This window comes from Bos indicus, chromosome 17 (genome assembly GCF_029378745.1).
Source record: "Bos indicus isolate NIAB-ARS_2022 breed Sahiwal x Tharparkar chromosome 17, NIAB-ARS_B.indTharparkar_mat_pri_1.0, whole genome shotgun sequence".
In the NCBI taxonomy this organism is placed as follows: Eukaryota; Metazoa; Chordata; class Mammalia; order Artiodactyla; family Bovidae; genus Bos; species Bos indicus.
In genome coordinates, this window is record NC_091776.1 from 58,069,945 (window position 1) to 58,093,777 (window position 23,833).

Genomic DNA, 23,833 nt, shown 5'->3' on the forward strand with positions numbered 1-23,833 from the left:
GCAGCAGGCACTCAGCCCGTGGTACTGCCCACATCTCTCTGTTCCTGACCTCAATGAAAAGAACAGCCGTGCCTGCCGCCCTGCAGGGAACAAGGTGGCCCAGGCTGTTCCAGCAACAAAATCAGGCTAAGAGTGTCTGTTCTGAACACCTACACACCCAGACCAGCCCCCGCCCTGAGCACTGACCTGCGGTGAGTGGCGAAGTTGTCCAGGTCAGCGTTGCGCACCACCCGCTCGTAGGGCACGTGGGCCGTGATGAGGCTGTGGCTGTTGAAGGAGATGTGCCGCACGGGGTGCCTGCAACACACGGGGATGCTCGTCAGGGTAAGCCTGCAGAAGCTCGCATCCTGCCTCTGCTACCAGGGCCTCAAAGCGGGGAGCTGCGTGGGGCTCCAGAGCCGCCTAAGCCAGGTTCTTCCTTCACAGCAGAGGAAACTGGGCCCCCGAGGGCCAGTGTCTGGCTTCCGGTCCCCAGCCTCGCGGAGACCAGACCCGCTGGGCCTCCTCTGGCCACGCGTCTCCATGGCCCTGTGCTCTGGCCCACACTCCAGCACCTGGCACGCTGGGACGTAAGGGTCAAATAACCTGAGACACCTCAGACACACGCGGTGGAGACCAGCCCCGCTCACAGGCTGGCCTGGGCCCAGCCACGCCAGCTCTCTGAGCCGGGTTCCCCATCTGCAGGGTGTGCCCAGTGCTGCCCACGAAGGCTCCGCCAGGCCCTGGACTCTGGAGCCTCCTCACCTCACTACTCTTGAGAGGATCCTCTGCTCTGGCCCAGACGCCTGCCCCGCCCCCGGCCACCCCCAGGACAGGACTCCCGCTTGGCCCCTCTCAGAGCGCTGTACTCTGGGTTGTGACAGCACATTCAGAAAGTTTAGGAACAAAGTGGCTTCAGACCCATGTGTAAGTGTAGTCACTCAGTCGTGCCCCACTCTTCGTGACCCAATGGACTGCAGCCCACCAGGCTCCTCCATCCTCAGTCCATGAGATTTTCCAGGCAAGGATACTGGAGTGGGTTGCCATAAAACCTATGTAGCAAAGACTTTTTGTTCACTTAAAAAAACTTCCTCCGGTGGAGCAATGGGCCAGACACAGGATAGAAAAACTGTCTAATGCAAGCAGATGCCTGCCATCAGAGAGCGTCCCAAGTGTTAAGAAGGTGGGCTCTATTCTCATGAAAAGCAGCCAGTGTTTCCAGAGCACCAGAGAGGTGATGAGACACAGTTCAGCACTGGGAGGAGGAACAGGAGACACCAGCACAGACTACAGGGGTCAGCCAGGCCCTCTGAGAAGGGCAGGGGGTGGCCTGGAGGGGCTGAGGGGGTGTCCCTGCCCCGGAGACGGCTGCGGGCAGGACAGGCATCTTGGCCAGAACAGAGGATCCTCTTAAGGTGGTGACGGGGTTCTTGAGTCCAGGGTCTGCGGCACCGACTGGACAGAAAAGTGTTCCTGGAGAACTTCGGCCCAGCGAGGCAAGAGGGCTAGAGAGCAAAGTCTAGAGGAGGACGGGGAGGGACAGGTCAGGGCTCAGTCCCGGGCGGGGGGCGGGGGGGACGCCTGGGGAGTGTGGCTGTGGTGGGCAGTGGGGTGGGAGACTGAGAACAGTGGGACCAGAGCTCAAGAGGCCATGGGGCACTGGCTGCCAGGACTGGACTGAGTCTGAAAATCCCCAGCAGACTGAGCAGCATCAAAGCCTTGCGCTGGTAAACGAGGCTTTTGAGACCTTCTCTGGAACAAGTGCTAAGCACTGGTGAGAACTGACGGGCATCACAACTGAGCTAGGAAGGTGGGGCAGGACACAGCTCTGGGCACCATTTTACTTACCCCGGCTTCACCTTAACGATCCACCCGAGGGAGAACAGCTTTTCAGGGAGAGAGATGAGCTCTGCTCGAGGGCAGGCCTCGTGGGCTGTTGGAGCGGCCAGGCTGAGACAGCTCTTGAGAAAAAAGTAACGGCTGTCCTTATAGATGGTTCAGGGCAGCCGCGGTGTGGGCATTTGCTGCCTTCTGGCACCACCTGGTGGCAACTCGCTGCGTCACCACGGAAGGCAGGCGCCCCAGCCGAGAAGGCTGCCGGCCCAGAGCGGGCTACCACTGCCCCGCAAGAAGGCAAGCCAGTCCTCTTTGGACCTTGTACTTAAACTGGACCTGTGAGCAGTCTTCACTTCTTCATGCCATGCAGTTGGCGGGGACACGCCTCGGTGTCCATCTGCAGCCTCAGCTGTGGAAGCTCTGCGTCTCGTTACAGCGGTGCTGACGGACAACCCGGGGGGCTGGGGGTGGGAGGGGTTCGCTGCCTGTCTCCTGCAGGGACGTGGTGGGGCTGGGTGGGTGTGGGCGAGGGGGCAGCCTCTGGTCAGCTCCAGCTGATCCCTGCTCAGGCGAGGCCACCTCTGCTTTAAAGGTTAGAAGCAAGCTCAAGATGTTTAACAGGTGAGGCCCCCTTAGTTCCATTTACCTAGCCATTTGCTCTGCTTGCGAGAGTATCTGTCTCTTGAATTTTAGATCTAAAGGTTAAAGTTACAAATTCCTCCTTAGCTGAATCTGAACTTTTCAGTGTGAAGTGCCCTTGTAAACGGCAACACTCCCTGGAGTGGACGGATGGGGGCGGTCTGTCCCATCACGGTCTCTACCCGAGCCGTGTGGTGGCCGTCTGAACAGGCAGCAGACCAGCTCCAGTTCTGAGACCATTTCCAGAGATCTCAGCAGCTGGCTCGGAGGATCACAGCAGCACCTGCAGGCTGGCCTACCTGGAGTGAACCTCCCAGAGCTTCTGGCTCATCCGGTAGTCCCACACAGAGACCAGGCCCTCCTCGCCTCCACTGACGATCTTCCAGTCGTCCATCTGGACTGCGGACACTCCGAGCTGGTGGGCGGAGATGGACAGGGCGATGCTGTCAGTGCGGAGGTCGTGGATCCTCACCCTGCAGGGCCCGAGGTGAGCAGAGAAATTAGCATTAGAGCCCGAGGTGACAGACTCCTCCTCGTCTGTGCACAGCAACCCTGTGAAGATGAAGAACATGAAACGTCTGAACATTCACCTCTGTGGTGCACTCTCACAGGAGGCTACGGGGCACTAGCAATGACCTAGTTCAGAGCACCCACAGCTGCTCAAAGCACACAAAAGTGAAAATGTTAGTCACTCAGTCGTGTCCGACTCCCTGCGACCCTGTGGTCTGTAGCCTGCCAGGCTCCTCTGTCCATACTTGAGTGGGTTGCCATCTCCTTCTCCAGGGCACCTTCCCAACCCAGGGATTGAACCTGGGTCTCCCACATTGCAGGCAGATTCTTTACTCTCTGAGCCACCGGGGTAGATCAAAGCACAGAACAAGGACACAGATAACAGCTGTCCGGGACAGCAGCCCCCGGAGAGGGAGGCTGTGACCTGACTGGCACGCTGCCTCCATGAGGACCTGGGCCTGAGAAGCCCAGCATGGCAGTTCTGCTGTTTGTATGCAAGTCTGTTAAGGGCAAGATGTAAAACCGCTACATTCGTCTGCAACCTGAACCAGTGCCCAGTTCACCCGAAAAACAGCCCTTTTCGGGTGGAGTGGTACATGTTCATCAGCGTCTTGTTGAAATTTGGAAAGGGGATGCATCCATCGTTGACTAAGCATAAGAAAGTCATGATGAGACTATGTAGACACTGGGGAGCTGCTCATCTAAAATCTTGAGATAATTACCTACCTTGTAATAATCTGAAGAGAATCTTTAAAAACTACTTTTTATACAAGTATGTGCCGAATTTCTACCACCAAGAAGAGACTACTGCTGCCCACCAGCTGGCAGGGGAGCTGGACAAACGCGTCCCACACGGAGAACGTGGGGAGAGGGAAGAACTCGAACAAGCTCCAGGCCCTGGGCTCTTACAGCTGTATGAGCATACCCACACACAAGCTACTTTCAGCATTCTGAGGGGAAATTATTTCAACGGGAAATTCTATACTGCATTACTTACCAAGTTTGAAGGCATAATGAAGATTTTTTTTTTTAATTTCTACCAGAAAAGGACTCAAAGTGAGCTACCCGTGGATACTCTCTGAAAGAAAGTGGGGTGGCAAAATATCAGAAGGACAGTGAGGAGCCCCCTGCCCCCCACAGAATGTGGTATGAGCATCGCAGACAGCAGAGAAAGACCTACTATGTCAGCTGGGCAGACAGACGCACAGGACGAGGACAAACCCAGCTCTTACGAGGAAGAGGAAGAACCTCAAACAGTCTCAGAGCAAAACTCAGTATGTGCTACACGTGAAAGGCACACTGGCGTGTGACAAGGAAGAGAGGTAACAATTTTAATACTGAAAATTTCAGAGCAAAAAGCATTAGCTGAGAGTACTTCATAATGATGAGACGGGTACAGTGTACTAAACGTTTCATAAAACTTGGCGGGGAAAAAAGCCCACATGTAAAAAGTGTAAATCAAATATTCCAATTAAAAAACCGCCCCATGATTTACACTTTTGCAGGTGGGTTTTAGTACATTTAATACACTGTCACACAGGGAGCTCAACCACCCAGTGCTCTGACAGCCTAGAGGAGCGGGAGGGAGGAACATCATGTGTACTTAACGGCTGATGTGTACAGTTACATCGTATGTAAAATAAAAAATAACACCTAAGAAATTCATTTTGCTGTGCCCCTTCGTTCCATTACAAGAAAAGATCCCACTTAAATTAGCAATTAAAGACAAAGTACCTTATAATAACTTTCTCAACGTGGAGCTCTACCCACCAAAACTAACTATGGAGGACTTAGAGAATTAAAAACAATTAAAAATATTAGAGATAGGCAGGCCTTTCTAAAAACATTAAAAAAAAAATAGAAGTCCACATAACTGGTAAACTGGGGGAAATGTTTGCAGCAGAGAGGACTGGCTAATTTCTTGTTTAAAAAAAAATTCATTTAAATTGATATAACCCATTATTTTTGAAATATTTAGTTGGCTGGTCAGGTCTTGGTTGCAGCATGCTGGCTTATAGTTCCCTGACCAGGGCAGGGACGGAACCCCTGCCCCACCAGGCAAGTCACTGATAACCCATTATTAAACTGAGAGAAAAGAAAAAGTTGACAGGAAAAGAAATATTAATATTAATGACTTTTAAACACATTCAAGATGTCCAAATTCACTGGTAACGAGAGAAATCATGCACTAAAACTACAGCACCGTAAGAGCGCTTGTCAAACTGTCCACCCTGCAAAGGTAAAGTTCTGCAGTTCTCTGAGATCTTCCGTCCTGGATGGAGAGGTACTTCTGTGCAGCTGATGGGAGCACGAACCTTCTCTTTGCGGAGTGATTTGACAATATCCAACAAATTAAAAAATATACTTCACTTTTGACCTAGCCGCTCTACTTCTAGGATTTTATCTAGGCTACATCTCATACTGGGGGCTTCCTCAATGACTCAGTGGTAAAGAACCCGCCTGCAACACAGGAGACGTGAGCTCGATCCCTGGGTCAGGAAGATCCCCTGGAGAAGGAACTGGCAACCCACTCCAGTATTCTTGCCTGGAAAACCCCATGGACAGAGAAGCCTGGTGGGCTACAGTCCATGTGGTCACAAAGAGTCAGATATAACTTAGCAACTAAATAACCGCACATCTAATATATGTGTACATCCACACACATATATATAAGGCCATTAGCCACAGTACTTTTTTAGTAGCAAAGATGAGGCTTCTGTTTCAGGTACCTGCTGACCATCCCAGTAAATATCACTTAATATTGCTGGGTAAGACGTAACTACATCCTTCTAAAAGCCCTGATGAACTCACAGAGCACCTGACCTCCCTGGGACCCCTATAGAAAACCAGCCTGGAGAGCCTGAGCTGCGGTTTCCAGCGCCTGCAGGCGTGTGTGGTAGGGGTGAGGCTGAAGGCAGGTCCAGTCACAGGAAGCAGTGGGCCTGGCTCTTCCTGCACCACAGGGCCAAGACTGGGGGCCGCCCAAACAGGCGTATTGAGAAGTCGCTCCACAAAAAAGCAGTATAGAACTTCTAGACACAAAAACATAATCCTGCAATTAAAATCATCAGACAGTCCAGAAGCAGATTAGATAAAGCACTTGTAAATTAGAAAATAAATCTGAAAAGTTACCTAGAATGGAGCACGGAGAGAGAAGCAGATGAAAAATGTGAATGAAGGGTTAAGAGACAGGAAGGATGGGAGCGGACGGTCCAGCTTATTTATGCCCAAAAGAAGTTTCCCTAAGGAGAAAATACAGTGTATGGCAAAGGAGCACTATTCGAAGTGTTAATGGCTATTTTCCCAGAATGAAAGACAGGCATACGCACACTCATGAACACTAATCAGAATAACTTAAAAAGAGATACATATCAAAGAGTATTATCATAAAGTGGGAAACCACAAAAAATAGAGGTCTTAAAAGCAACCTGAGACAAAAAGATGTTATGATAATTAGAGCATCGTTTTTGCGTCATCATGAATCTGAGAGACTCAATGGTGCGCACAAGTTACCTACCTCCATCAGCTGAGGCCGTGACGGTGCGTCCGTACAGGCGTGATGGAGGCCTGCACAGGCAGGAGAGGATGAGAACGACGCGGACTGAGGGCATCCGTCACCCACACACTGCCTCACCCCAGGCACCCGGTCCCAGGATGTGCCAGCTCGGGGGGTGGCGGCGGCTGCACCCACCTGACTGTGAAGGCCCCCCTCTGGAGAATGCAGCTACCCAGCCTCCTCTGAGCAGAGAGACGCTCCCAGGAGACAACTTCTCCCCGTATGTACTTATTTGTGCTTTTGAATTTTAAAGGTATAGATGACTTCTCTTAAAGACTTTTAAAAGTAAAATTCCGGAAGGACACACATACTGAACTGGTAACAGTAGTTTCCGTGGGGAAGAACGTCAAGGAAGAATGAGTGGAATGAAGGCAGCCTTTACTTCTCATTCTAGACACAGCCGAACTATTTAAGAAACAAGCTCACGCGTGACTGGGAGGGGCTCCCGGGGCTGGGCCTTCAAGTACTGGTCATGCTCTGTTTCTTGTGTGTGTGCGCGCTGGGGCGATGCCCAGGCATTCGGTTGTTCTTTAAATTCTACACAACATACCTTGTATACACTTCCACGTAGGTGTTCTGTTTCAAATCACACAGGGTTTTAGAAACCTAGTGTCTTAGGACACAGAGGCGAGGTCCAGGGCTGCCTCCAGGCTGTCGGCTGGACGACTGAGAGCTCCGTCAACCTCCTCCCCGCCCAGCCCCGCTTCCCAGTGAGGGGGTCGGTGACCAGAGAGAGGCAGAGCGAGTGTGAGGACAAAGCGCTCCCTGGGTCAGCATTTGGAGACACTAATCTTTGGCCATTTGTGGGTAAGAGAAGAGAGAAAAGGTAAAGCTGCTGTGAAGGGAACCCTGCCTTCAGGCTGCAGCTGCACGGCCTACTAATGGGAACCAGAAAAGGACGAGGGGGAGGGAGAAATTTTTAGCTCGAGTACTTTTCAGTGCATATTTGGGTAATAAGGGTCTATTTTGCTCTGGTGATTTTCATAAAGAGCTCCTCTGTTGAATATTTATACTCTCATCATTTACAGTTTGGCTGTTAAGGAGACAAAGGCAAACACAAATTTGGTCCAGAAGTTCAAAGTTTGCCATCTGTTTTCCTATTGTATTTAGATACCAGCATGGATGGCTCCAAACAAAACACAAATACACTGAAAGATACGCCATTAGTGTATTCTATCACTAAGGAAAACAAAGATGGGCCAAAAGCAGACTCGAACCTCTCCCCGTAGGGAGAAAGGAAAGCACTCAGAAGACATCTCCTTAGAGAGGCAAGGCTCTGGTCTCTGCTAGACAGACAGCAACCAGGGCGGGAAGTCCCCACGAACCTCTCGTGGCCCCAGCCTGAATGGCAGCGCTCCTTGGCAGAGCGTGTGCCCTCGGCACACAAATCAAATACCTGACACGGGGAAACAGGTAGCACGGCGAACGGGCACAGACATGCCAAGACAACTGATTCCAGGGACAAAAAGAAGCCCATGGTGGACACGGTGAATCCCCAGCCAGCGTGCGTTTCATCAACTTTGCCCGATGAAAAGGAAAAAAAAATTGGTCTGAAAGCTGTAATTGTATTATGTTTAATATTCATGGTTGGGTTTGGAGGACTGTTCCAACACTCTCCTTCTCTCCAGCCCCTCTCTAATGAAAATCACACCATAGGAGTCAGCTCAAGCCCGCCAATTAAAACAAAAGACACCAGAACCTTCCAAAGACTCCCAACAGAGGAGCATCCATCTGACGGGCAGAAAAACGTGCTGGAAGCGAGAGGGAGGCACGCTCTGGCTGGTCCTGTGCTAAGAGCTCTGAATAACTTATTATAACACTTGCAGATGGAGCAAGTGTAACATTTACGCCCCACTCGCTCTCCCTAACAGCCGGCAACAGCACCAGAAGCCATCACAACTCTGCATTTGTCAGGGCGAGAAGCAAGCTCCAAGACTCTTTAATTAGCGGTCACAACTCAGAGCTTGCTTCCCAATGGTTTGGACTAAATAGTCCCTTATAATAATAAGGCCAAAAAAAAAAAAAAAGGCAAAACACTGTATTTGATGGCAAAAATGAAGGCTGTTCAGACTCTGGCTTGGCAGTTTCATGAAGAAAGACCTGACCTTCAGCTATACTTCTGTCCAGAAAATAAAGGCAACCAGCAAGATGGCATGAAAACACAGTCCTTCTTTTTCAAAATGACCAAATTAATCAAGAAAACAAGTTTTTTTTTTTTTTTTTTTAAAGAAATCAATAACATGATTCTGTTTTGTCTCATCAAAGCTAGGCTATTAAAGAGGATTTTAAAATATAACATATGGCCAAATCAGTAGCTGTAGCTATCTACTTATCTATATCTACACAGCACCAATGATGGTCTTTGGTGAATGATTTATTTTTAACAGCAACTAGAAAAACATGGATTTTCAGGCAGAACTGACGAGTTGAATCCAACCAGGCCATGGTCAGAGCTCTCTGTATTGTAAAGCTGTCTCTCTAGAGTTCTTTGTATTTTGCCCACAAAAGTAATAAGCCCTGTGAGAGTGATCACTCGACCTTTCTAGGCCTGTCTCCTTAGCTGGGCCGCCACTGGATGGTCTTAAAGAGCTCTGTGAGGCTGAACACTCTATAATCCTTACAAGACAGCCCATGACACCACCTGTGGACAAAAATGAGATATGTATAACACCAAATTAACAAGGTACATGGGAATATGGAAACATTTAGCTGACTGTAATATCCTTTAAAATTTTAAACAGATGAGTATACCTAGCACAACCTCTCCATTGTACGGTCAACTGGTTTTCAACAGTGCGGCCAGACGGTCTGATGGGGAAAGAACAGCCTTTTCTCAGCAGACCATGGCTCTCCTAGGACAGTGGATATCCACAGGCAAAGAAGAGGCGGGACCCCCACCCCACACTACATACAAAAGTTTAACTCCAAACGCGTCACAGACCTCAATGGAGGGCAAAACCACAGAAATTCTTCTAAGTAAACATAGGAATATGTCTGTGACTTTGGGCTAGGAAATGGCTTCTTCAATGATACCAAGAGCACAAGCAGTAAAGAAAAACTGGAAAAGTCAAACTCAATCAAAATTTAAAACTTCCATGCTTCAAAGAACACTATCAAGAGTGTGAAAAGAAGCCACAAAATGGGGAAACATATTTACCAGTCATATCTTATAAGAGGTTGGTATCCAGACTAGACAAAGAACTCATACAACTCAATAAATAAAAAGACAACCTAATTAAAGAATGGACTAAGGCTCTGAACAGACATTTATCCAAAAAGGCCAAGAAGCACATGAAAGGATGTTCAACGTCACATCTTCAGGGCAGCTATCATCAGAGACAACGCTAAGTACAGGTGAGGGTGCGGAGAAACTAGAACCTCCACCCACCGCTGGTGGGGATGGAAGACGGCACTGCCACTGGAAAAGTGTCTGGCAGCTCCCTGGATAGTTAAACACTGACTTATATAAGCCGGCAATCTCACTCCTAGGTATGTATACACAAGAGAACTGAAAATATAACACCTATACAAAAATTGTGGCTGAATGGTAATAACACTATTCATAAGAACCAGAAAGTGGAAACAACCCAAATGCTAACTGATGGATGAAGAACGAGTGGATGTAGCACACTCACACAGTGGAAAACGACTTGGCCATAAGGAGGGATTAAGTGCTGATTTGAGCTTATCTTGGAGGTTTATCTTGGAGACACTATGCTGAATGGAAGAAGAAGCCAGCCACAAAAAGGTCGCATGTTCTATGATTCCATTTATATGAAATCTCCAAAGCAGATCCACAGAGGCAGGAAGTGATTAGCAGTTGCCAAAAGCTAGAGGGGTTGGGGGGATGTGGAGAGTGTCTGCTAATGGGCACAAGGTTTCTGTCTGGGGTGATGAAAAAGTATTCTAAGATCACACCAACCTTGTGAACTTTACACGGGATTGTATAATTTAAATTGGTGAATTGTAGGTATGTAAATTCTCTCTGATTAAAGTTTTAAAAAGAAAGATTACAGGAGGAAAAAGCAGTGGGATTTGTTGGTTCAGCGAGTACTGCCTTGGCAGCCCACTAACAACCTGACACGCGCCCTGACCACCAACTCTTTTTTGTTGCTTTTGGCCCTGCCACGCGGCTTGCGGGGTGGGGTCTTAGTTCCCCTGCCCAGGGATTGAACCCAGGCCCCAGCAATGACAGCACAGAGTCCTAAGCCCTGGACCGCCAGGAAGTCCCACCTTCTCACCAGCTCTTATTCTGGTTGTCCCCAGAGGAGCATTCCCTAGTCTGGATCCCAGGTTTCACTCATTAGAGAGGAAGGAGCAGCTCCCAGAGAGGAGACTGAGAGCAACAGAATGGGAAGGGACCCCATGTAATACAGCTCTCTGCTGCCAACTATTGAGCTTATTTTAATAATTTAAAGAGAACAGGAGTTCTGATTCTGACTTCAAATAAGCCCATAGCTGCCTGTCTTCTGCTGCTACAACCAAAACCTCTGGAACAAAAAGGCAAGGACCTAAGGACCCTGGAGAGCTGACTCAGTACAGCGAGTTGTGGAGGTCGTGGGTGGGGGAGGAAGAGCCTCACCCCGAGCATGAGCTCCAGGAGAAGCCTGTGTGATGGTGCGGGAGCTGAAATGCTAACAGAATCGTCACCCTCTTTCTGAAGAACCGACGACAGAAGCCCCTACGTCTGAAGAATGTGGGTGTGGGTCTCTGGGGATTCCCTCTCCTCTCTCTCTGGTTTGCCCACGGGCAGTCCGTACTCACAGAGCTGCACTCACAGGTGAGACTTTGAGAGAAACCCCATCTCCTGGTCAGAGGCCCTGGGAAAGGGGGCCCTGAAAGCTAGGAAGTGTAGGGATGAAGAGCGGGAGGAACTGGAGACGGGGAGCCCGTGACACTGGGCGTGACTCCTGCTCACGCAGATGCTAAGCTGTGCAACAAAGGCTCCAGCAAGACTGATGGTCTCAGACTAAGCTCCGGGCGACACATGCAGGACAGAGTCAGAGAAAACTGAACTGACACCCACTGAAGGCAAGACACAAGTTGCAGTCTTAACCAGGGGGAGTGCCTGTTTGAAACAGGATTATGCAACAGGACACAAAGCGGACACAAAATGTCCAGGACACATCCCACATTACTTGATACTCCTCCCACCCTGAAAGCCCCAGGAAGATGTAACCCGTTCTCCATGCAAAAAACAATGTCAACCCTAAAATAACTCAGGCTTTAGGAATCATCAGTGACTTTAAAGCAGCTATTTCAATTATATTCCAGGAGGTAAAGGTACAGGGATAAGAAAGGATGAGATTAGGAGCAAATAGAAACAATGGAAATTTTGAACAAAGAGTATAAAATCCAAAATTAAAAAATTCACTAGATGGGCTCAATAGTACAATGGAGATGACGAGGAAAAAGTTAGTGGATCCAGAGTTAAATCAATAGATATTTGCAACCTGAAGAATATAAGGCTTAGGAAAGAAAATGAATAGAGTTTCAGGTATCTGTGAGATAAAAGGCCTGTCCTTCACATCACTAAAGTCCCAGGGGAGAAGGGAAACGGATCAGTGTGGAAAAAAATATTTGAAGAAATAATGGCAAAAAACTTCCCAAATTTGATAGAAGACATAAATTTACAGATTCTGAATGTTCAGTGAACCCCAGACAAAGGTAAAACGAAAAAAAAAAAACAACCCAAACCCACAGTGGTCTATTTCTTGCAGACTTTATCTTAGTAACCCAATCAAGTTTCTCACAACCGTTCTAATTTCTAAGTTATGGACTTATTTTTGCCTTCACTGAACAAATACAAACTTTTATTTAATTGAAAACACCATCCAACGTAAGAAGCACCATTACTTTATGTAATATTTTAACATGCTGCCAATTATTTGTAAGATGTTATAAAAGACACATCTTGATTTTATAGATGTGAAAATGTAAAAAAACAAAAATCAGTGCATCTTAAATGCAAAATATGCAGAGTTAATGGCTTCTCTGATAGCTCAGCTGGTAAAGAATCTGCCTACAATGTCGGAAAATCCAGTTCGATTCCTGGGTCAGAAAGATCCGCTGGAGAAGGGACAGGCTACCCACTCCAGTATTCTTGGGCTTCCCTTGTGACTCAGCTGGAAAAAGAATCCACCTGCAATGAAGGAGACTTGGGTTCGATCCCTGGGATGGGAAGATCCCTTGAAGAAGGGAAAGGCTACCCACTCCAGTATTCTGGCTTGGAGAATTCCACAGGCTGTATGTATAGTCCATGGGGTCGAAAAGAGGGACATGACTGAGCAACTTTCACTCACTTCACATAGAGGGTTAAGCCCTCTCTGAGCACAAGACAGACACATGGTAAGACATAAGCTTCCGTTCCTAACACTGGATGCACAACCCACCCCTCCTCCTCTAATATTGCTTAACCACTCTTTCTTCTTGGCTTAGCAGCAAAACACAAAATAAACATTTAAAAAACCATCACTGATCTAGGGTATTAGAACTCTTGTGCACAGCCCCACCTATAAAAGCCCACCGTATCGCCCTTCCCTTCCAATGAGGGCAAGGTACAACCCAACAGTAACTCAGTTACCACACCTTGATCATTTTATAATCTTTTATCAGACTCTACCTAACCTCTAGTGACAAGCTAGAACTATTTTTTCATTTTTAATTTCAGCCTATACCATGCCACCTCCCTCTACCCCAAAACACAACTCCTTATATAATTCCACCCATGTTTACAAAGTTACTCAAGCTGATTTCCTTACTTTAATGAAACTTTAGTTTTGTTTTAACCTTGGACAGTTTTATGTACCTTTAGAGTCTATTCCATTCTCAAGTTATTTATAAAGTACCAAGAGAAAGCAACAGAAATTTAGTTTTTAAAATTAAAAAGGTCCCAAGGTTTTTAAACTGCATGTGTCACTAAGTGAAAGCCACATGGCTCTCTCCACAGTATCTGCCCCTTCCTCTCACTTCTGAAATAAAACATAAGCTGTACAACCTAATGAGATCCTACTCATAGTTATTAAATATTAAGCCTTTGGGAAAATCCCAAAAGACATGCCTCTATACACTTAAGAGTCCATATTCTTTCCTTTTTGAAAGTGAAAAGTCGCTAAGTCATATTCAACTCTCTGCGACCCCATGGACTATACAGTCCACGGAATTCTCAGGCCAGAATACTCCGCCTTTCCCTTCTCCAGCGGATCTTCCCAACTCAGGGATCGAACCAGGTCTCCCGCATTGCAGGAGGGTTCTTCACCAGCAGAGCCACAAGAGAAGTCCTTCCTTTTTACAGATGTGTAATATTTTAAGCCCCATGTTTCAAATTCATGTTGCTAACACTGTAAATGTGATTCATAAAGAACAATCCTATATACAATGGTGACCCTCTGAGGTACCAGCAGCGGTCAAACTGGTGGCATACAGATCTAGAACTGGCCCTGATGGAATGCCATTTTGGACAGCCCCTCCCCAACTCCAAGTCCCAAGTCCATTCTTTTCATCCATAAAGACGAAAGAAAAGTGAAAGTGTTAGTCGCTCAGTGGTGTCTGACTCTTTTTGACCCCATGGACTATACAGCCCGCCAGACCCCTCTGTGCATGGGATTGTCCAGGTAAGAATACTGGAGTGGGTTGCCATTCCCTTCTCTAGGGAATCTTCCTGAACCAGGGATCAAACCTAGGCTTCCCGCCTTGCCAGCAGATTCTTTACCATATGAAAAAAAACATAATGTTGGTATATTAATAAAAGGGATTTAACATGGTCAGATTGGGCCTTCAAAATGACCAGAGAGCCCTTTTACACTGTGCGCTCGCTTCTCCTCTGGCAGTGGGTATGTAGTCAGGCAGCTCTGCTCCAGAATAAAACATCGGCTTAACCCAGTACGTGCCGGCCTCCTCACTGAGAGCGGGATGAGCGGCTGACAACGGTCAGGACGATCTGGCTATAAGTGAGCTTCTAGAGCTAACTAGGCTGCGTTGTGCAGAGAGCAGAGTTCTCTTCCTGGGAACACCATTTTGGTTTTCTGGCAGCCTCACTGTGGTTGATCACCTACACGCTCATGCTGTCGGCAAACACTGAAGCATAAACCACAGTCCCACACCTTCCATCTGGATGCCCCCCTAGAGCACTCCTGGAAGGCGGGGCTGCTGCTGGGCCCCTGGGGGAGCTCCTATCAGGCACGCTCAGAGCCTCTGTCCAGTTCAGACTGGAAATGAAAATGGGAAGAGTAAGCCTACAAACTGGTTTGTTCCGCCTGCTGTGCCCCAAGTGGGGCCAGTTACCAAGCCCAGGGCTTGTCCTTTTTCTTTTTTTTAAATAAAAAAAAAAACCTGCCTGCATGTATACTAAGGATTTTAATTCTCAAGTATGAGAAGTAGCTGTTTCAGGACGCCTTGAGGGAAAAAAAAATAAGATCAAGTATTTTCTTTCAGTAAAGCACACTCACATTATCTTTTTGCTCTATGGGAGTGGGGCAGTAGTAGTGAAGGTCAGAAGTTGGAAATATTATTTGACAAAATAATTATTTTTGCAAGCTGCACTCATGTGACAGAGGTCTGGGAGTTGGCACAAAGGAGGACCCGCCTCACGATCCTCACCCCTACCGAGCGGCCCGCCACCTGCAGCCCAGAGCCGGCCGGGGAGGGGCCGCTGGCCGGACCTGGCCTCCGGCCACCCTACCTCCCTTCAGGGCACTGGATCAGACGTGACAGATATCCAGCCAAAAGAAAGAAAGAAAGGAAAGGAAGAGACAAGGGGGAGAGGGGACAGAAAGGGAAAAAAAAGCCCTAAAATTTGGGCTCCGTCTTTTCAAACACTCTAATCCTTTCGTGCTGATGGGTCCTGGAGCGGCCGGAGCTGGCACGGGACCCTGGAACGGGAAAATCTGACTCCCTCAGCCAATACGTTAAAGGGAAGACTGCTAATCAGCTAAATAGAAACTGGAATCTGTTCACATGAAGTCTCCCCCCTCTCCCGCATCACCAGAGGGACACCATAGTGTTCTGAAACACACTCTTGACATCACTTGGCAGGCAACCCTGTTTTGCTTAACATGATTCATCCCTTAGGTTATTGTTTTTAATATTAGAAAGTGAGCTTTTAAATGCCAAACAAATTTTATAGCAGGGGGACAAAAGATATTCCAAGTGGTCTCACTGGACTTTCCACCAACTGCGTCCACCAAATGGTCTAAAAGACCCCCTTCCCATGGAGTTTCAGAAACGAGGCAGAGAGGCGGCTCCATCCAACTATTACCTAATATGAGACTTTTGTTCTCCAAGTTCAAAGAGGCAGTATTTGTGGGGTCAGGGCTGAACTCAGGTGGGCAGAGCTGTGAGTGAGAAGTGAGGAGGGTGAGCTCTGCAGGAAATCAAGCGAGTTCAGTGGGGCTGAGTGGCCCAATCTCCCGAGAAGCTGCCTGTGGCAGCCAGATATGCAACTGTGTGGAGACCTACCTGCGGTCCATGTTGCCGCTGACCATGAGGCTGGGAGGGCTGTCCCGGAGGTTGACGCAGGAGAAGTCGCCCAGTGCGTTGCCCAGCTTCGAGACGCAGCGTTCCGCTTCCAGGCTGTACACCAGGATCTGGGGAGGAGGAGGAACACACAGGTGTGCATTAGGGGAGCAGGCCCGCACAGACACCTTCCACCCAGCATCGCCCAGGGCTCGGTCACATCACTCGCTCCCACAGAGAAGAGGCTCTGTCGCCTCATTTCCTGACCCCTTCCAGGTAATGGCAGTAGAGGACGTCCCTGCCAGAACAAAAGGAAATGCAGAAGAAAAGAAACTCCAAAGAATTCCAGGCCAAGGTGCAAACAAACTCAAAGGACACACAAAAAATGCCAAGTGGGGAAATTAGGCATCCCAATTTCCTAACACAGAAAAAGAAGCATGGAAACCAACTAAGGCTCACTGCTTCTGAGTACATAATAGGGGAGGCTAACAAGAAGCCGGCATGGGTTATCTCTTTTTCCCCCTCTGTATTTACACCACAACAGGTAAAAGAACGAACAGCAGAAGTATTAAGGAAGACGAAGCTTGCAGAGTTAACCACTAGATGACTCCTTTAAATGACAAACTAAAACACAAAGTCCTATTTGAAACATTAAAAAAAATTTTCTTTTGAGATACAACTGATACTCCCCAACACTGCTCTCTTCAGTCACATCCACTTGATAATTAATAGGAAGCTCTGTTCCATAAGGTATGGAGGCAGCTAAGAAAGTATTCTTGGTCTCCAGACAATGTATTCATTATATTTGAACACTGCCTCTTCTCCCGGGCTTCCCAGGGTGGCTCAGTGGATAAAGAATCTGCCTGTAATGCAGGAGACCTGGGTTCGATTCCTGGGTCGGGAAAACCCTCTGGAGGAGGACATGGCAACCCACTCCAGCATTCTTCCCCGGAGCATCCCACGGACAGAGGAGCCTTGTGGGCTATAGTCCACAGGGTTGCAAAGAGTCGGATACAACCGAAGTGACTGAGCATGCATGCACACCTTCTCTCCAGCAAAAAAGGGGGCCAGGGAGGATGATTCATAAGGAACCTTTCTGAAGATTATTTAAGTCTCTTATTAAAAAGTAATTCATTTAACATTAAGTGCTCACTATGGGTCAGTAACTGTTATTAAGTACTGAAGACACAGTACTTGCCCCAGAATTCACAGTTCAAAAGCCTCTTCATTTACACACACATACACACACATATGAGCATACATTGTATTCTGTTTATCATGGGGTTAAAATTCATCACTGAACTCAACAGTTTTAATGTAATATTTTATAGAGAGTCTCCTCTCACCACACACATGAAAATGATATGCTATTTTTTGGTTAACCTATACACTTACCAATTATCAGTATACAGATTCATATTTCAGAATTGAGAGGTTAATAAACTGACCCCACCTTGAAAACCATCGATCTCACTGTCAACATACATTTATAAGAACTGAATCTTTGGAAATTCCTAAGAAACTATTGCTCATAGTATCTGAAAGGAGAGAGGGCAATTTCAAAATGTAAAATGCCTTCTTAATCCACAAAGACTATAGAGAACACGCTAAATTTTATTTTTATTTCATGCAGTTGAAAATAAAGTTTCTGAGAAAACTTCAACTATAAAATATCCAAAATAGGATTATGTGGACCTAGAAATAAATCAAATCTGCTATCTACGGTGAATATCCTAAAAACCGCATAAAAATTAGTTCCTAGAGGGAGGGGAAAAAAAACACCAGCAATCTCCTGGTCTACTTTAAAGTAACATTCCACACTTACATATCACTGTAGAGTTTTCAATAGGACTTGGACTCAATCTCTTAGTTTTTAAAATACTTCAACATCGACAGCAGGAAGAAATGTCCTCAGTAAATAGAAGAATTAAAATCTGATACTGAGTCTCTCCCTATGTCTTTACTTTTTCTGGAAGTTTTTTTTTTTTGCAAGAGGACAGGTCGTTTCTGAATGAAACAGTGGGATCTAATCCCTCTCCAAAAATTCATCATAAAGATGTCTAAGTTAGTAGTCAGGAGTCAAGGGTTTTCTAAAGTGTTTAATAATTCAACAAATCAGAACTACCAGAAGAGTACCTTGACCATTACGTTTAGTTAAAGACCACAGAGATTAGAAAACACATTACGCATCTCAGAGGCGGTTCTTCCCACGTTACGAGTCCCTCAACGACCTTTACCATCTCCCTCTCCCTCCCGTGCTCTCTCTCTTTTAATAAGGTTGAGCAAATGGGACTTCATTTTATCTGATTGCCACAGACTAGTGAGATTAATTATTCATGCTCACACTCTCCCTCTTGTTAAAGCCATGCATTAGACTAATTTTTCTCTTTATTGCCCTAGTTGGGTGAGTCTCAACCCCTGGCCACTTGACTCGCTCTCAGAGGTGTATGGATATGCTGGAAAGAGGGAAAAAATGACCCGTAGCTAAAATCTTGGGAGAAAATGTTCTGCACTAATGTGACCGCCAAATCAATAGATGTTGCTGGGGATTTTTTTTCTTTGAAGTACCAAAAGTATATCATAAAAGGGCTTAAATAGTGACTACAGAGCAAATTTTTGTAGGAGTTGGATGTTTCTTTAAGAATTGTCCAGAAGAACTGAACCTGTTGTCTATTTTACAAAGAAAAGTGCAGGAGAGGCAGTGTGGGGTCTCTGGACACTGTGGGGTTTACTCTTTTCTCTCTGGTTTCCAGGTAGATGGAGAGGGCACCTCGGGGCAGCAAGCATTGTTTAAAAAGCACTTTGCTTTTGGCAATCCACTCCAGTAGTATTACCTGGAAAATCCCATGGACAGAGGAGCCTGGTAGGCTACAGTCCATGGGGTCGCAAAGAGTCGGACATGACTGAGCGACTTTCCTTTTTTCCATCTTAGAGATCTTAAAGTATTTCTACAAACCCTACTCTTAAAATCCTAACTTTCATTTCTGTCAATTACTTAATTTCGCTGAAATTTCAAAAAAAAAAAATTTTCTGATTGCAAACATAATATATAACAAGTTCTAACACAACAAAATCATGTAACAAAAACTTGTAACCTTCTGCATATCCATCTCTCAAAAAGAGCCACTTTAACAGTTCAGTATATACAGCTGTCCCTCGGTATCCATGGGGGTTGAGACTCCCGGATACCAAATGTGCCCACACTTAGATAAAATGGTGTAGTGTCTGCATGTAACTTACATTTTCTCATCTGTGCATTACTTACACAACTAACACAATGAAAATGCTGGGTATATAGCTGCTGGTGCTCAGCAAATTCAAGTTTTGCCATTTGGAACTTTCTAGAATATCTTTTTAAATATTTTCAACCTGGGATTGGTTGAATCTGTGGATTCGGAGCCTGTCTCGCTGACTGGGCGCTGCTAGACTTTTTCTATACCCACGTCTGTCTTGTCTGTTGCTCCCTTTCTCTCACTCTCTATGTGTATCAAATTGTTTTTTTCTTCAATGGGATTATTGTTCTGTGACTTGTTTTTCCTACTAAATAACATGAGAGATCTTTATCAGTACCTATTAATAAGTTTATCTTTTCCTTTTTAAAGGTTGCACAGAATTTGTCATGGATATATAATTCCATATTGGTGGATATCTGAGTTGTTTCTAATTTTTTTAGACAAAGTAAATAACAATTACCCTTAATTTGTAATTCTTTCTGCAGTCAGTCAACAAATGTTGATGACTCTTCCTCGTGCAGCAGGCACTGGAATGAACAGGGAGGGTGGGTGATGTGCAGGAGCCTTGGCGGGCTGCCAGCTGAAACAACCCACCTCTTCACCAGCTGCGTGCGGCCACCAGCTGTCCCACTCCTCTGTTTGTGGGACTCACCTCTCTGAGGAGACCCACCTTTCCACCGTGTCCTAGAAGGTGGTGATGTCACAGGAGGGGCAGCAGTACAGTCAGGAGGGAGGTGACAGCCATAGGCCCAACATGGGGAAACCTCAGGCAACACCCTGGTGCAGGCAAACCCTGCTCCTCCCGGTGTAACCCAGACCAGCTAGTTTTTCTAGCACTGGCTTTCCAACCAGACCCTGAAGGAAAGGGATGAGAAATGGCTCTGTCCCTGCAGTGGAGTGAGCTCAAGGCAGGTCAACTACACTCAGTAAGACCTGGGTTTAGCTGCAAACATTTCTGAAATCTGGGACTGCTATTCCCCTCATTATGAAACAGGAACCATTTGTGTACAGAAACAGTTCTGAAGAGATTACAGAGCCTTGCAGTCCCAAACTTGTGGTCACGCGCTAATGACTGAAGAAAGGAACTCCATTTGTACTTTAAGTTTACCAAAAACAGTGAGTCTTCCTCAAACTACTCCACGTCATCTGTCAAAGGCATGACACCACTACCAATGTCACCCTAAGCAGCAGGCTCACCTCCCCCAGACCCTGTTCAGTTGTGCCCAACTTTTTGCAACCCCATGGACTGTATGTAGCCCACCAGGCTCCTCAGTCCATGGGATTTCCCAGGCAAGAGTACTGGAATGGGTTGCCATTTCCTCCTCCAGGGGAGCTTCTCAAGTGGTGGATTCTTTACCACTTGAGCCACCTGGGAAGCCCTACCACAGTCTCGTACACAAGAAATACTCATATAGGGCTTGTCTGCCTTTCCAAAGAGGTGAGGAGTGGTCAGAAGGCTTCCTTACAAGACTATAGCTTTTTAAAAAGTGTGAAATAAAGATAGTTTGTCTGCCACCATCTTAAAAAGGAGAAGCGACAGAGAGGAAAGGTGAGGAGATGCTGTGCTGGACTGCAGCAAAGTGAAAGACAAAAGTCACAGGGAGAAGACCTGATTGCCATTCGTGGAGATGACAGTCTACCTACTTTCTTTTCTGATCTCTAACGACTCTCCTCCGTCACTACCATACATACTCTTCTGAGGGAAAGTCATGATTAAGAAGCCAAATTCTAGAAAGTAGAGCCTCATGCTCTCTTCTCTTCCATCCCAAAAGCTTATCTTGTATTCTCTTTGAGCCCTTAGCAGACTTTAGCCCTCCTATCAGTGCTGAAGGTATCTACCATCTATGCAGCCCACCCCATCCAGTGTTCCCAAGGTACCATTTAAAACTGTGCATTTGCTTCCTCCGACTTTTCCCCAGACCTGTGGTTCTCAAACGCTGGAGGGCAAGAGGGTCACTGAGGAGACTGACTTTACAGAGCAGCCGAGGCTCTGTTACGAAGCGCCAGGCCACACGCTGTTAACACTGTCCTACACGAAGGCTCCTTGGGGCAACAACCCTATCATTTATTCCTGCAGCACTGACGAAGGACCCAGCAAGCGCCCGGTACTCTGTAAGTGCCCGCACATGAACTACATGATTATCAGGCAAACCCAGGGCTTAGCACCGTCTGCGTGTCTGCTCAGTCGCTCAGGTGTGTCCAACTCTTTGCGACCCTATGTATTGCAACCCACCAGGGCCTCTGTCCATGGGGATTCTCCAGGCAAAAATACTGCAGTGGGTTGCTATCTCCTCCTCCAGGGGATCTTCCCAACTCAGGGATCGAACCCATATCTTCTGCATTGGCAGGTGGATTCTTTATCACTGAGCCACCTGGGAAGCTCTACCATGGTCTGGCACACAATAAATACTCAGATAGGCCTTGTTTGGCCTAACATATTCCCCCATCCCTGCACGTCTAATCTTGTTGCCAGCTTGCACAAAGGAACCACTTCATTGTGCTCAAAACAGAAGGTTCAATAGCTCTCTCTCCACAATATCCAGATTCTAGAACTCCCACGCTGTACCCAGGCCCCAGGTTCCACCTCTGACAACACGGCACACAGAGGATGGCTGGTTAAGATTCAATCTATTAAACATTCTTCAAATGTCCTGTTTAACTACAAAATCTGAGAAATTCCAAGGAGCCAGAGACAGAGAGAGCACAATAAGCAGAAGGGGAGGCAGCACTTAGGTCAAGGGCTGCTCTGGGGAACGTCTGCTGGGGTCAGGAGCCTGGAAAACACGGGAAACGGGCACAGTCTCCAGCCAGAGCCAGGTGGAGCCAGCACTGTGGAGTCTGCCTGAATCTGGGGCCCTTGGAGAGTGAAGTACACTTGGCAAAAAGTGAGCCAGGAGCAAAACTCTATCCACTGGTAAACAGAGCCTCCTGCAGGTTCAGCTCAGGATGGAAACTGGTTGCCCTTGGGCCTGCAACCCTCACACAGGCTGGGGGTTTGAAGTCATATGACCTGCAGGGCCAAAAGACTCCAGGGCTAGTAATTAAAGTATTTTCATGTCGGTAACATGGTTCCTGGTAGCTGGCAGAATACTGACAGGAGGAAGACCCTCTCAACCCAGGTCCAGCAGGAGATCTACAACTTGAAAAAAATTATTTTTCCTAGAGAAGGAAATGGCAACCCCCTCCAGTATTCTTGCATAGAAAATACGAAACCGAGGAGCTTGGCGAACTATAGTCCATGGGGTTGTAAAGACTCAGACGCAACTGGGCACACACACATGTACGTGGCAAAAGCACATCCTGAAATGTCTATTAAGACAAGTGTCAAATCAACTGTACTTCAATTAAAAAAAAAAGAACAGGAAAGGAAAAAAATTTTTTTTCCAAAGACAGAAACAACTCTTTATAAGTGAGAGACATAAACCTGAAGAATCAGGCTTCTAAGGACATCAGATGTTTATCAGATGAAGAAAAATATGCATGCTGGAAATGTTTACAGAAATAAAAGAGAGTGAGGGGTCAAAGCGGCAAGTTTGATTAAGTAGCTTTGAAAAGCAAAACAACTTTCTAGAAATTAAAAAAAAAAATCAATGGATGAGTTAAACAAGTAATTAAGAGTTCAAGAGAGAATTTGTGAACTAGAAGACAGATGAAGAAATTATTCAGGGTGCAACAGATAGATACGGAGATGGAAAAGATGAGTGGGTGGGGGAGGGCAGAGAAGGTAAAGTAGTTTCGTCTAACACACATCTAACCTGAGTTCAAGACAGAATAGAGAGAATGAGGGAGGGCAAATTTCAACAAGTCAATGGCTGAGAACTTTCTGCAACTGAAAGCAAAGAAGTGCCAGAAAATCCCTAACAGGGAGAACAAAACTAAATCCACACCTAGAAACAGTAGAGAGAAACCACAGAAAATTAAAGACAAGGAAAAAGCAGCCAAAAGAAGAGAAAGAGTCCTAAGTGGGACTGAAAATTAACCTCTCAGTTAACATCAGTGGAAGTCAAAACTAATCACCTCTTCAGACGAGATCAGGCGTGTTCAGGGTGGTATGGCCATAGACAAATTAATCATCTCTTCAAAGGTCTGAGAGAAAACACCTATCCATCCTGGAATGACAAAGGACTGGTGAAACCACCTTTCAAGAAAAAGTATGAAATAAAAATGCTTTGGGATAAAAACAGAGACAGCACTTGTGGTCACGAGATCTTCAATGAAAAATGTACTTTTGAAAGGTGTAAAATCATTTCAGAAGAAAAGGTCTAAAATGCCAGGAGGCGCAGTGAGCAAAGAATAAGGTAAATGTGCATGAAGTCCATGAGTGTTGACTGTACACCACCGCAATTCTGATTCGGGGTTAAATAAACAGAACGAACTCCATCTAGTCCTTATTATTCCAAACAGTCAAGTGCCATGCATCAGGGCAATGTACCAGGAGCACAAAGATGCCAGGTGCGTGGGGGCCTCCAGAAATGTGGTCTGTGTCTTGGATACCTGTACGGTTGTGTCTGGCACACAGGATGGACGTGGTGTACCTTTGATGAAAGAGTGCGGAACTGCTGCACATTTCTGCATGTGTTGATTATAGGCAAACGATACACTGGCCTTACATTAAACATATGCGCCA

General features: G+C 46.6%; 1 protein-coding gene across 2 annotated transcripts in view; it reads right to left on the reverse strand.

Moving 5' to 3' along the window:
* The window catches only part of FBXW8 (F-box and WD repeat domain containing 8), a 113,548-nt gene that overhangs the window by 1,015 nt on the left and 88,700 nt on the right, over positions 1 to 23,833 (reverse strand). For both annotated transcript variants that reach the window (XM_070769598.1, XM_019977658.2), the window contains 3 exons: positions 15,977 to 16,104; positions 2,754 to 2,927; positions 187 to 297 (listed from right to left, as the gene is read on the reverse strand). In XM_070769598.1, coding sequence (XP_070625699.1) covers positions 187 to 297; positions 2,754 to 2,927; positions 15,977 to 16,104 — 413 coding nt within the window. The remainder of the gene's footprint in view (positions 1 to 186; positions 298 to 2,753; positions 2,928 to 15,976; positions 16,105 to 23,833) is intronic.